Below are 15,984 nucleotides of genomic sequence, written 5' to 3'. Positions count from 1 at the left end.
GTACCATTTTCCCGATCTAGACCATTTAATATTATCAGTACCGGCGAGTGTTTACAAAACGGTTCCACGATAATAGTATCTGCCCCCAAAACGTTAACATCAACCAATTCTTTGTGATTATTTCCTCCAATTCTTTAGTATTTGTTTGGTATGCAATGCATGTTTAAAAACCCTGTGTGTCGTTACATGCCGTATCTCTAAAATCAGCCATTGAGTTATTACTTATCAATAGTCGCTGCTAATGTTTTTAAGCGCTGGAGATCAAGCTCCTGAACAACATGGATTAGTGATTATATGAATATGTAACAGTGTGGACGTACTTTTGGTTATTAGTATGTAACTATTCGTATCGTTAATCACGTCATATTAATCCATAGTAATCCATACGTAAACATATTTACATTTCCAATGTTTTTGCCATCTATATATTTATCAATTGAAATGATAGTAATTTCCTCATGAATGTGAACGATGTGAGTATGGATCTTGATTAATATATAATGATTGGGAGTCTCGTGGGGATCCGAGTTAGAATAGGTCCTCCGTACCCCTTGTTTTTCGTAAGAGGCGAGTAAAAGGGGTGGTCCTTCGGATGGGACTGCAAACACCGAGGCCCCTTGTCACAGTAGGTGTGACACGAGAAAGATCCCTCCCTGCCCAAAGGCCGTACACGCCGAGCATATAGGTTTAAATTTTGCAGCCCTTCACCGACAATGGTGACGTCTCCATATGAGTGAAACATTCTCGAGTGGGACATAAAACAATATAAGATTGGGAAATTGAAAGAACTTGTGCTTAAACCGTTTGTATAATGTGCCGTTATACAATAAAATTTGTTCAAATCAAATCATCGGGAATTCTCCGTCAGAAATGAAAGTAAATGAATGTAAATATAAAAAATAAATTTTGAAAACGCATGAGGGTATGAACAGCAGCGCTTCACGTCAGCATTCTTATCACGGAGCGTTAACGTGCTTCATGAAGTATGCTGGCGTGAAGCGCTGCTGTTCATATCCTCATGTTCATTTAAAAAAAGATATTGAAATTTATTTCTTAGAACAATTCGCTCCTGTCGTGAACTCTGTATCATTCCCATCCCTGGCCTCGTTTTTTAATTGCACTAAAGATATAGTATTGTAGATACACAATAAAAATATAGATACAATAAATATATAGATACACAATGAATATATAGCTATACGATAAATATATAGATACACAATTAATATATAGATACACAATAAATATATAGATACACAATAAAAATATAGATACAATAAATATATAGATACACAATGAATATATAGCTATACGATAAATATATAGATACACAATTAATATATAGATACACAATAAATATATAGATACACAATAAATATATAGATACACAATAAATATGTAGATACACAATGAATATAGAGATACACAATAAATATATAGATACACAATAAAAATATAGATACAATAAATATATAGATACACAATGAATATATAGCTATACGATAAATATATAGATACATAATTAATATATAGATACACAATAAATATATAGATACACAATAAATATATAGATACACAATAAATATGTAGATACACAATGAATATAGAGATACACAATAAATATATAGATACACAATAAATATATAGATACACAATGAATAGATAGCTATACGATAAATATATAGATACACAATGAATATATAGCTATACGATAAATATATAGATACACAATGAATATATAGCTATACGATAAATATATAGATACACAATGAATATATAGCTATACGATAAATATATAGATACACAATGAATATAGAGATACACAATAAATATATAGATACACAATAAATATGTAGATACACAATAAATATATAGATACACAATAAATATATAGATACACAATAAATATCTAGCTATACAATAAATATATAGATACATAATAAATATATAGATACACAATAAACATATAGATACACAATTAATATATAGATACACAATTAATATATATATATATATATATATATATATATATATATATATATATATATATATATACAATGAATATATAGGTATACAATAAATATATAGATACTCAATAAATATATAGATACACAATAAATATATAGATACACAATAAATATTATAGATACATAATAAATATATAGGTGTACAATAAACATATAGATACACAATGAATATATACATACCCAATAAATATATAGATACACAATAAATATATAGATACACAATGAATATATAGATACACAATTAATATATAGATACACAATACATATATAGATACACGATAAATAATAAATATATACATACACAATAAATATATAGATACACAATAAATACATAGATATATGATGAATATATTATAGATACACAATTACAATGTAATATATAGATACACAATAAATATATAGATACACAATAAATATATAGATAATAGATATATAGATACACAATAAATATATACATGCAGATACACAATAAATATATTATAGATAAACAATAAATATATAGATACACAATAAATATATACTATTGTAGATACACGATAAATATATAAATACACCATCAATTTATAGATATATAATAAATATATAGATACACCATAAATATATAGATATACAATACATATGTAGATAAACAATAAATATATAGATACATAATACATATATTATAGATACACAATGAATATATAGATACACAATGAATATATAGATACACAATTAATATATAGATACACAATTAATATATAGATACACAATGAATATATAGATACACAATAAATATATAGATACATAATAAATATATAGATACACAATAAATATATAGATACACAATGAATATATAGATACACAATAAATATACTAGTATACCGTTGTAGATATACGATGAATATGGAAAATTGTCTGCGAAAGTTTTACAGCTATTGTCAAATTAAAGTATCTTGTTTATAAAGTTATAACCGAATCAATATTCTTTCTTCGCTAACCAATTGAAGGTATGAGAGGGCCCTGAAGTGAAGCAGTACAGACACTGAGTATATACAATAGCAGCATAGTTAACAGAACCCGCGACCTTGTGGGCAGGTTGTGAAGACAGTTTTAGATTCTTAAATGTTCTTAGTCTTTATTGAAATGCCTGATGGATTCAAAGCGATGAAGTAAATGCTGATATTTAAGCATGGATTTTAATCGAGGAGCGGCTGCTAACATGTCTATGAATGAAACGAGCCTCGGATACGCCTCCACAAATGTAAGTATCACTCCATGCCACTAGATATTAAAACTGCATCGTTTTCAAAGATCTCTCGATATTTTTTCTCTCATTTTTATGAAATTTTAACAATTATATGTTTTGAATATCATTAAAATTGATTGGTGTTTAGCAATAATTCGCACCCTTTGATCGTTAGCATTTCATGTACTTATAGCCGTGGTTAATTAGCTGAAACAAAATGTACTTTTAGAACAGAGGCATTGAACAGAATCCTTTATTCTTCCTATAACAAGTTTAAGTGTGTTACATGCACGTGTTGATAAGATCTGAATTCTATTCTAATTATTGTTTAATTGTTCGAGTGGTGGTGCCCGTTTATTTACAATATGGCAGTTTTCACGATGGGGTAACAGTTTTAAGCGAATTCACTACAGCAGGGTTCAGATTACTTATCGTGTAGACAATCTCTAAATTATTTACATAAAGGAAGATACAGATTCGCCTGAAATGTAGAATGAAATATCTCATGGAGGTCAGTAAAATGTCAATTGTTTCTCAAATGATACACGTTTTACCAATATGCACGCTAATATTGTATATACATCAAGTGAAATATAAAATCAATTGATATTATACAAGACCTTTTTTCCCTTGACTTTTACATCTAAAAAAAAATAATAAAAGAAGGATCAGATTCTATTAGCTAATTATTTCACTATACAAAAGTTCTATTAAATAATTTTATATCAATTATACAACCTAACACTGTGTGAAGGGTTCAAAAGGAAATACTTATCAGATTATCTGCCACAGGTTTCATTGAAAAAAGGAGAGAAGTGCGATACTAAAAAAATAAGAGCGAAGTGCCTTAGGTGTAAGCTTTGCATAGAGCGTAATAGTTCGTTTACATCAAATTTTATCTGAATAATATGAACGCGTACGAATATTTATCGTAAAATCTACTGTTTATCATCATTTTTTCTCGTCTGATAATTGAAAAATAAACATTTAAGGCCATATCTCAATACACATTTTTATAACGATGTAAATTCATGGCATGCTTAGTGATGGAAATACGATCATTCTGTATAAATCTGCTCCGGTGACTTCATAAAATGCATTTCTGTGAGTGTGTGCAAAATATTTGTTCTTGAAGCACCCAAAACCAAACACCATTGCTTTAAAAACTACTTTGCTACGACCAAATCTTTATACCGTATAACGGGTATTTCTGTGATAGTCCATTTTTTGAGAAATTTTGCGGATATATATATGAAAAATCGACATTAATTACAATTACAAAAGACATAGATTTTAATAGGTTCAAATATGTATAATGTAACCGCAGAAAGCAGAAACGTGGCATAGAATTTGCTGTCTTTTAATTATCAAATAGAAAAAATTCCAACCGCTGAAAAAAACTGTTACCCAGTATTCATTCATGAGTATACATGTATGTGTAGCCTCGCTCGCTAACATAATTCCCAAGTAAAAACAGGTTCACCTTTGTTATTCGCCAATAACAAAAAAAGTCGATAATAAAATTTGGTTCACAGCCTAGCGTAAATTTTGCAACTTAAACAAATTACAACACAACTAATTGTATTGAGTGAGTTATTGTTTGTGGGTTTGAGCAGGGTCCGCAGGAATTAAATTATAGTTGATAAATAGTACCTAATGACTTCCATGTACATATTACAAGATGTGTCAGTTACATTCGGGCTTCCTCTTTTTAAAACTCTGCTTTGACACGGGACCGACCTTCAAGCGGCGTATATTATATGTCTATCATAAATGTACAAAACATTTTCAGATGAAAAGATGAAAATAATTGAACATAAATTGGTACCTGATCCCACCTCTGGCGTGTCCAGGGATTTGTTGTTTGTTGTTTTGTTGGGTTTTTTTTTGGGGGGGGGGGGGGTATGCTCTTCTCTTAATTTCGTATTCTTTATAGGATTTATGAGATTGATCACTGTTCGTTATCTTCACTTGTTCTCACTTGCCTATATTGACATATGTTTCTCATTCACACATGTAAGTCTCTTACAAACACAATGGGAGGTGAGGGAGGCACAAAGAACGATTTTCCCCCCTTGTAATTGGGGGGGAAGGGGGGTCAAGATACCCACGCGGAAATTTGAAAGTCTACAGCAGCTGCAGTTTTAAATAAAGATCAAGGACACGCTCAGCTGTGGCCCATCGCCATAGTGTAGACATTCCCCGCCCATTTTATACTCTCGCCATTTTTGGAAATCCACCTTGAAACGAAGATAGAAAATCTTGAACACTTTAAACGAGTCTTTCCAAAGGGGGCATGGTTAGTTGGCATCAGCTATAGGAGTTACAATCAGAAATTTTCATTCAAGGCCTGTCATATCATTGTAAGCATCTGTAAGAGGAAGGGGGGGGGGGGGGCATCGTGGGGACAATTTCTCCATTTGATTTTTTCCTCTGTGTGAATAATCTTGCATGTTTACAAGCACAATTGTATTCATTGGTTTGAGGCCAGAATTATTTACAAAAGTGCACGTGTACGTAAGTCAAATAACCAAGAACTGCACAAAAAATATTCGTCAATGTTGGCATTGCTCATTTTTATTTCATAGTATAATATATGCATGTACATACATGTATGTTTTTATTTATAAAAAAAATTAAGAAATTAAAAACATATTGCATGATTTTAGTTCATTTTATGAATAAAGGCAAAAGGATATTGATTCACACCACAAATATGATGTAAATATTTTAGGATGAATTGTTAAACGTAATTGGGAAATAGAAACATCACACCTCCAAAATTCTGACCAATTAGTAGAAAAATATATACAAATCTAAATTGTGTTAAACTATATCAGTATCAGTATGCGGGATGTATCTAAACATTTTTGAATTTTAGTATATTGTGGACTCTATAATGATTTTACATATATTGTCGTCATGTGATCTGACCACGAGACTTTAACTACATCGTGCGCCATGTTGGCGATGACCTTTCCAGTTTCAAAAGTATAGTTAGCAATCATTATACTCATCATCATCAGGTGGTAGTCCAAAAGTATAGTAAACTAATATACAGTCATTATACACATTATCAGGTGGTAGTCCAAAAGTATAGTAAACTAATATACAGTCATTATACACATCATCAGCAGACTCACAAGGGCCAAGCCCGTTTTGGGCCCGCACTCTGTGATACCATAAATATGGTATCACAGAGTTCGGGCCCAAAACGGGCTTAGTCCCTGTGATCAGACCTAGAGATAGTCTTATTGTCGCAGGACCCGAGAGAGTGTTCCGTTTTTTGTTGATGTGAAATATTGTTTAACATAACAAATGAGATATGATGGGAATGTTGTCTGACGCTGGGATATCTGAAATAGATCTGAAGTTTTTGAGTCCTTATCATTCGATTCACATCTTGGGTACAACATTTTATATTTATATCGCTTTGCTGACGTCATCATAACGGACAACGACACAGGTAGACCTGAATCATTTGTAGTTGTATATATTTTGTCCGAATTTTGATGAAATCGAGTTGAAGATTTCCATGGTGATTGGTTTATTGGTATGATTGGTGGAAGAGATCTACAGTCATGTTGTAGGTGTGTGTAAATCACAATTCGTTATTTACCTTTAGGCGTGCCCAGTCTAACAGGGTACCTGTCGCCCACATGCCGCATGACTTTGTCTCCTTGACAGTTCACTACCAGGACGTTTACAGCCCACGTGACCACTAATTCTACATTAATTTATATTCATTTGACGTTGATGCTGTTAGTACCGAGCTGTAGAATGTGTTAATTTTAGTATAACCATTAATGTTTAAACATAGATTGACATACCAATTAGAAGTTCCGGAGGGAGGGCGGAAGTATATGCCTTTCATATACCATTGCAAAGTAAATTACGGGAAAGGGAGAAGTGTATAGATCTGCGCGCATGCCTAGTTCAAGTGAAAATATGTTGCATTCCACATGAACTGGTGAGGTCACTACAATGTACTTGTGCGAGAAATTTTCAAATGCATGTAAAACTTCATATAAACAGCCAATGTATCGGTGTTCTGTTACCATGAATTTCAATTATCGAGGGTGGGTTCCAAGCCAGCAATTAGCGAATAAAAGCAGTTTCTAATAAATATTCGTATACAATAAATTTGATCTATAAACTGTTCATTAAATTTTAGTTTCGTTTTCTCGTTTTCCCATTCTTGAAGTCACGTTCCTTCTCATACATACTCTTCCAAACTAGCGGGGAAAATCGATGTTTATTGGAGGGTGAGAAGAGGTTCTCATTCTAAACGTGGAAATAAAACCGATGTTTATTGGAGGGTGGGAAGAGGTTCTCATTCTAAACGTGGAAATAAACCGATGTTTATTGGAGGGTGGGAAGAGGTTCTCATTCTAAACGTGGAACTAAAACCGATGTTTATTGGAGGATGAGAAGTTTTCCTCTCCAAACGCGGAAGGAAATCATACTGTCAAATGCAGAGTCTTGCTTTGGTTATAATGTTATCGACTGATTTGAAATCATACTGTCAAATACAGAGTCGTACTTTTGTTATAATGCTATCGACAGAATTGAATGATAAATCTCTACCTTCTACCTTAGTGGTACGGTGAAATCTTGAAACATCTCTTATTCTGTCATAAATAGTTACATTGACATGTTCAAATGAACAAATTCTAGATTATTTCAAAATGATACTAAAAATTGCATACCTATAAGAGAAGATTTTTCTCTTATCTAACACTGTCTCTATATAATCTAACACTGTCTCTATATAATCTAACACTATCTCTGTATAATCTAACACTGTCTCTATATAATGTAACACTGTCTCTATATAATCTAACACTGTCTCTATATAATCTAACACTGTCTCTGTATAATCTAACACTGTCTCTATATAATCTGTCACTGTCTCTGTATAATCTAACACTGTCTCTATATAATCTAACACTGTCTCTATATAATCTAACACTGTCTCTATATAATCTGTCACTGTCTCTATATAATCCAACATTGTCTCTATATAATCTAATGCTGTCTCTATATAATCTAACACTGTCTCTATATAATGTAACACTGTCTCTATATAATGTAACACTGTCTCTATATAATGTAACACTGTCTGTATAATCTAACACTGTCTCTGTATAATCTAACACTGTCTCTATATAATCTGTCACTGTCTCTGTATAATCTAACACTGTCTCTATATAATCTAACACTGTCTCTATATAATCTAACACTGTCTCTATATAATGTAACACTGTCTCTATATAATCTAACACTATCTCTATATAATCTAACACTGTCTCTATATAATCTAACACTGTCTCTATATAATCTAACACTATCTCTATATAATCTAACACTGTCTCTATATAATCTAACACTGTCTCTGTATAATCTAACACTGTCTCTGTATAATCTAACACTGTCTCTATATAATGTAACACTGTCTCTATATAATCTAACACTGTCTCTATATAATCTAACACTGTCTCTATATAATATAACATTGTCTCTATATAATCTAACACTCTCTCTATATAATCTAACACTGTCTCTGTATAATCTAACACTGTCTCTATATAATCTAACACTGTATATATATAATCTAACACTGTATCTATATAATCTAACACTGTCTCTATATAATCTAACACTGTATCTATATAATCTAACACTGTCCCTGTATAATCTAACACTGTCTCTATATAATCTGTCACTGTCTCTATATAATCTAACACTGTATCTATATAATCTAACACTGTCTCTGTATTATCTAACACTGGCTCTATATAATCTAACACTGTCTCTGTATAATCTAACACTGTCTCTATATAATGTAACACTGTCTCTATATAATCTAACACTGTCTCTATATAATCTAACACTGTCTCTGTATAATCTAACACTGTCTCTATATAATCTAACACTGTCTCTATATAATCTAACACTGTCTCTGTATAATCTAACACTGTCTCTATATAATCTAACACTCTCTCTATATAATATAACACTGTCTCTATATAATCTAACGCTGTCTCTATATAATCTAACGCTGTCTCTATATGACATATGATTTGATTCAAATCTAAAGAAATTAAACTATTTTACCTGGGGGAAAATATTAGGTAAAGTTGAAAGTACTTTTGATAAATCTCAAATTTCATTTTCCGTTTTTCATAATGCAATCGTTTGAAACTTTTACCAGCATGCAATTATAATCGGATATAAGGTTGAATAATTTTGTTGAACCTATTTATGCTTTGGTGAAAGTCTTGTTTCTGCTCAAATGAGATCCAAAAACAAAATAACAAACGTATCAATGTAATAAGATTATCTACTATATTAGTAAAAACTGTGATGATGATTTTCACGAGCTATGCCTCATTAAATCCTGTGAATTTTACTGCTTATCCTGACTCTCGAAAGAAAGCCTTCTGTAATACTCGGCTTGATCGGAAATAATGTGTGTTTCTGTTTCCGGTAATTCAAGCTTATGTTCTAGCAGAGTTTATTTTGTTTTCCTGTACGGGGCACCTGTCTCGGATGGTTTCTGAAGTCAGCAATCTGATTTGCATGTTATTGGTCACAATGTGGGCAAAAACAAGGGGGGGAGGGTAATTAAGAGTGCAATGTTAAAGAGGTCCAATATACCTATTGGGATTGCAATAAACGAACTATACATAGTATGTGAAATAATGTGGTGGTGTTGAAAATCTAGCATTCGAAATTGAAAAAAAAAATATCAAAATGTATTTGACATAAGAGTTTACAAAATGACTGTTTTATTTCCTTTAATAAAATATTGAGTCAAGAAAATTTTCTAAATTATTCATATTTCCGTAAGGTTTTCGATTTAATTTTTTGCTTGACATCAAATATATCATTTATGCTTCACGTTAAATTAGTCTGGACTATACCGTGCGAAAACAATTTGAATTATTATCTGCATTCTACGTCTGAGCGGACCGGAGCTTGTACTCACGGCAGTACTACATGTACAACGTGAACAAATACACAAACATCTCAGAGATGAGAAAGCAAGGCTCGAGTTTGGGGTTGTTGTTTTTTTTTTTATGGTAGAATACATACAGTGTAAGTAAGCAGTGGCATTTTCCACGTCAAACACTTTATATTAAGAACACAGGATCCTCGACAACTCCCAACATTTGCACGTTCTCGTGTGACTCTCATTTCTGTAATCTCTTACTTAAAATGGCTGCATTGTTTATACATCTCTATACAATGAATCAAATAAAGTCTGTGGAGAAAAAGGCAGGGTTGGAAAGGATCAAAACGGATTTATTTGATTAAGTCTGATGATATAAGCGGACCTCAGCGAGAAAAGGCTTACAGTCTAAATAGGTACTCGTCATGGTGACAATTTGAAATTAATAGAAATTAGATCCTTTTTTTTGTGAGGGGGTTGATGATGTCGTTCATCGCAATAGGAGTCAATTTCTAGGTACGGACCACGTTTTACAAAAGAACTTTCAACTAAGACCAAAATCTTCTTTTGAAATTTATTTTTATTCTTTCCGTTGATTGAATTGTGAAAATGTGAGTAAGAGACAATCGCACAAAATTAATGATGTTGACGGGATTTTAAAACTGCATGCGTTAATATTTTTTGTCTTAATCGAAATAACCTCAGAGATAAAAAGCTTAATATTACGATAATTAGCTTAATATTACGATAATTAGCTTAATATTACGATAATTATCTTCTTCTTCCATGGAGTCCTCAGCGTTCGCTGTCAATGCACATGGAAATGCTTGCAATCAACACTGTTTTTGTAATGAGAATCTGAGGAAATGCTGCATTTTTACGATAAGGTGGCAGGTATGAAAGATAATTTAGTCAAATTGTGATAATTGTTTTTAAAACAATAGGTGCATTATGTGCTATACGTGTACAATGATTTGCCTGTTCGCTGGCAGTTCCGATCTTGGGCGTTTTCGTGGGGATTTAGACAGGTCTGTCATTCATATGAAAATAAAATCAATTCTTCCATGCCACTTGGTAACTTTCCTTGATGTTATATTTAGTATTAAGGTCTTCCTGATATGTCTTTCCTGTCACAAAAGGGAGTAGTGCCAAAACAAAGCGCGCAGTAAAACCCGTCAGAGGATACCTCCACTAACATACATGTACAAAAATTGTATATATAAATAAAATCTAATATTCTAACATTTATTTATAATAAAAATCATTTGCTAAAATATCCATTTTCTATATATGAATTGAAACTGCATTCTCGCATCAAAATGAAAAGAGGCATTAGCTTACACAATCAAAAGAGAGTGATGTCCCTTTCTTTGCTGCCTTTGCGGGGGATCTCGTTTCCTTCATGATCGGAAGGTCGTGGTTTTGAGTCCTGCTTGTACCTTGCCCACGTCAAAACCTATTACGTAAATAATGACTGTTCCTTTGCCAAATACTCAGCATTTAGAGGCAAAAATCGCGGCTTTTTTGGATGAAAAATTCTCGAAGCGAATTAAAGCAAAAAATAATCAATTGACCCCCCCCCCCCCTTTCTTTGTTGTAGAACATAATAAACTTACGATATCCCCGACCTAGCTGTTGCTGCAGGCACATAGCAACAAGGGAGGGGGGAGGCACTTTTTTGACAGCGTGTATTAGCCGATATATTTTCACGTGCAAACTAGATACATTGGCTAAATCTAAAGCAATAATCAATGGCAGTGGAGATGTACATATGTACGAATGAACTGATGAAAAGATCCCTTGCAATAATGTGAAGAACAGAGGTTTTCGCCGTTTTTACTTACTTAACTTAATCCTCTTCGTACTAGGAAGCACATAAGGCCTTTTTCGCCGTTTTTAACTTGTCAAGAATTTTCATGCTGTTTATTCCAGCTGTCCCCTCCTTTGTACGTGCTTGCTCTGGTCACTTCACCCACCATTGCTCCAGAATTGAAACACATTAGGCCAATACAATGACGTCTTCAAAGGATTTATAGTATTTTATTTCTTTACATGGTGCTAGAAAGCAGCATTACAATACAAAAAAAAAAAAAAAAAAAAATACGAAAAAAAAGAAGAAGACAAATTCATCTTTTTCTTCCAAATGAATTTAGGACATAGGATAACCCAAAAATTGTGTTAACTAGAATTTTGTTCATGTTTCAATATTGCTAAAAACTCATATATACTACAACATTTCCCTGTAAAACAGTCTTTATTTTTCCATTATTCACAAATCTTTACTTGGACATTTAATAGAAAAACATTACCCAAAAATATCATGTAAACACTGCAAAAAACTTACTTCATTTGCTGCATACAACATATTGGCTATCCGATGACCTTTTGGCAATTTTATGATCGCAAGATTACCGCTGTGAGCGACAATGATTTTCTTTATGAGCATTAAATAACATACGCATTGCTTTCGTTTTATATGGGATTACGATACACGCAAATTCTAATGTTGACCGAAGAAAATCAAGAAAACCGACCCACATTCCACTTCCTGTTCTCTTAAGATATATTTATCTTTCCTAATCAAGTCACTTAATTCTGTAAATAACGTTTAAAAAAATAAGGAAGCTAGCTCCTCAGAACTGAGTAAGCACTGTGTCAGTACTTCATTGATAATTCTTATGTTAATTCAAAATTTTAAAGACGTTGGAAAGGACTACATTTTATGGCGGAAGAATTGTTTAATATAAAAGTTTTAAATCTGCACGAGATTATATTTCCTATTTAAGAGTATTGTCATTTTTTTTTAAATTGCACATAAGTAATTTAAAATGGAATACAAACTTCAGAGTAGGATAAACAGAGGGGGGGGGGGGGTCAGGTGTCTAGGTATGTTGACCGGTCACACCCGCTGTGATTCCGATCTCTTGATCAGGGCCGGGTTTCACAAAACTATCTTAAGATCTGTCAGAAGATAGATCATAAGAATGTCTTAAGATCTGAATCATGATAATCGTAAGATACGGCAGAACCGTTTCACAAAACTATCTTAACTTCAAGCCAAGGAATCTTAAGATAGATCTTAGGACATTGTTATACTTGGTACATTGTAAAATACCATGTTTCTTTTATTATATTTTAACTGCATGGGTGCATTTAAATGCTGCATGTAAATGAATCTAAGAATATAAATAGGAAGTAGACGTATTACGATTTTAGTCATTTGTAATGATTGAATGTATTTATAAGATTTAATACATTGTACTCCTTTTTAAATTATGTTATTTTACACGTTACTTTGTATTTCAAAAGTTACGCGCGGTTTGTGTACCATTTGATTACAGAAATTGTGATACAAAGTAAAAGTATTGAATGATGTTTTATAAAAATGTCTATATCAAATCACTAATCGTGAAATTCTATATATTCTCCCTCATTACACTCCTTTGAAAATAAGTATTTTATTACCTAATTTGAATATAAAATACAATAAATGTAATAGGATTGATGCGTTCATTACAAGTTCGCAACGTCGCACTTGGTTTTGTTTAACAAAATAACATTCTGAATTTAAAAAAAAAAAAGTTCCGTAAACGAGAGTGTGGGTGGGTCGGGAAAACTAGAGACACGGGTACAGTGATACATGTACTTGTGCAAACTTATAACGAACGTCGCATTAATCGAATACAACGCGTGTTCGACTATATATACTAGGCGCGAAAGCGTTCCTACGTGAAAAAGCCAATTACTGAATGAAAAATTACGAAAACCACCAAAGATAAGAACGCGAAGAAATGAATTTGTCCACCGCTGCTTTTGTGTCTACAAATATTCGAATACGTTTACTTGTGACCTCAGAGCGCCTACGAAGTCCGTGCGTTCAGATAAATCGGTGTCAAAATACTTTTAAAAGATGTCTATGAAACGAAGTCCATATTTTTCACCTGCTGAAATATCAATATTGACTGAAGATGTAGAGAAAAGAAAAGACAGTTCTAAACAAAACCCCAGTTTTCAATGCTATGAAGGAAACTTGGGGAAATGTAACTTCTATTCAAAGTCAATGCAGTAAATTCAAAAATTATGTCTGGTCTAGGAAATTAAAGAAACGAAGAAAAGGCTGACATGCTTAAGCAGCAATAGTATGGAAAAGTTGCCTGTGGGATATTCTAAACGAATATTGAGTTTATTACAAAGTATACGATGCTTATCAATGATGTCCACATCCTACATAAAGTCAAATAGATTGTTTCTGTCCCTGAAACCACGTTCCCCCCGGATAAGCTACCTACATAGACCACCACCATGTTCAGTATAGACTTAAGACAAGTATCTGAATGTCTTAAGATTTCTAACAATTTAAGATTATCTTAAGATATGACAGTTTTGAGAAACAGCTATGATAGATCTTATGACAAATTTTAGTTTTAAGTGTGAAACTGGCCCCAGGTAAACGGAGCAATCCGTAGTCAACATCAGAATGTAAAGAACGGCCTGATAATACACGAGAATAAAACACGTCAGACAGCACTCAATTTAACGACAGGTTGTATTATTTGGAATTTCTTTAAACTATAAAATCTTATATGATTATTCTTTTCATATATGTAATGCAATAAAGTCATTATCTTTTCCCAATCAACACTCACACACACACACACACACACAGAGAGAGAGAGAGAGAGAGAGAGAGAGAGAGAGAGAGAGAGAGAGAGAGAGAGAGAGAGAGAGAGAGAGTTTATGCGAATAAATCGCAGTAAATGTAAATGTATAAAGGTCAGGTTTAACACACTGTCAATCAAAGATAAGCATTACAATCTTTTTAATTTCATAATTCCCCTCAATATAGAAATCGAAAATATACTTTTAAAAGAATGACAATATCACAAACCTCTTTATCACAAGGGGCACAAAAAAAAAAAAGACCAAAGGCAACTAGTTCTAATTGTAACGGGGACCGTTACATATGTTCCCCCAAACCTCCCCCAATTAAAAAGTGATGTCCTTTTAAATCTATAGCAAAAAATCATTTTATTTTAGTCTTTAATTACATGTAGTACATTCAATATGGTCATTTCAGTACCAAGAAATGAAAGAAAGTGTTGCACGTGCATACACGCGCACGCGTGTACGATTCCGAATTTTTGTTGATGTCGTTCAACAGGCATTTGTATCATATACCCACAGTATGAATTTCATAACGTTTCCACCAAATATAAGAAAGTTATAGCGATTTTAAAATCGTCCAATCAGAATTCAGCACACGTGCATACACGTGCTTAGCAGTAATTCTAACCACAGCAATTTGTAAGGAGTACCAAGACACATCTAAACCATTAATATCAATAGAATTTGATGAAAAACAAAAACCTTATCGTCCTTTAAAAATTGAACATTTAAAAAACGTTGCACGCGCATGCGCGTGTACGTTGGCATTTTTTTATTACACCAATATATAGATACACATATTGTCTACTTATGCTGTGAATATCATCTCATTCGCTTCATAAATAAGATAGTTACAAACATTTTAGTATTATCCAATCAAAATGAAGCGCACGTGCATGCGCGTGCAAATTGGTAATTTTGACTATGTAAATCAGTTAAGGGTCTCAATATCTACCTATGATATGAATTTCAAGCCATTTCAATGAACAACAAAAAAGTTAGACTGATTCCAAAGTTAGTGTACAAATTTTGGAATGCGCGTGCACGCGCATGCGTGCGCGTGCTGACAAAATAACTATTATTTTTCATATGTACAAATGATATACTATCAT

General features: G+C 32.5%; 1 protein-coding gene across 2 annotated transcripts in view; it reads left to right on the top strand.

Moving 5' to 3' along the window:
- The window catches only part of LOC125665699 (secretin receptor-like), a 101,205-nt gene that overhangs the window by 12,914 nt on the left and 72,307 nt on the right, over positions 1–15,984 (top strand). The window contains exon 1 of one of the 2 annotated variants that reach the window (XM_056152411.1): positions 3,067–3,267. The exons of the other annotated variant lie outside the window; for it this stretch is intronic. Within the exon in view, the coding sequence (XP_056008386.1) occupies positions 3,196–3,267 (72 nt within the window). The 5' untranslated portion in view covers positions 3,067–3,195. Of the gene's footprint in view, positions 1–3,066; positions 3,268–15,984 lie in introns of those variants that run through there. 2 annotated transcript variants of the gene reach the window in all.

Source organism: Ostrea edulis, chromosome 10, assembly GCF_947568905.1.
Source record: "Ostrea edulis chromosome 10, xbOstEdul1.1, whole genome shotgun sequence".
Lineage (NCBI taxonomy): Eukaryota > Metazoa > Mollusca > Bivalvia > Ostreida > Ostreidae > Ostrea > Ostrea edulis.
This window is presented reverse-complemented; position numbering and strand designations above follow the sequence as displayed.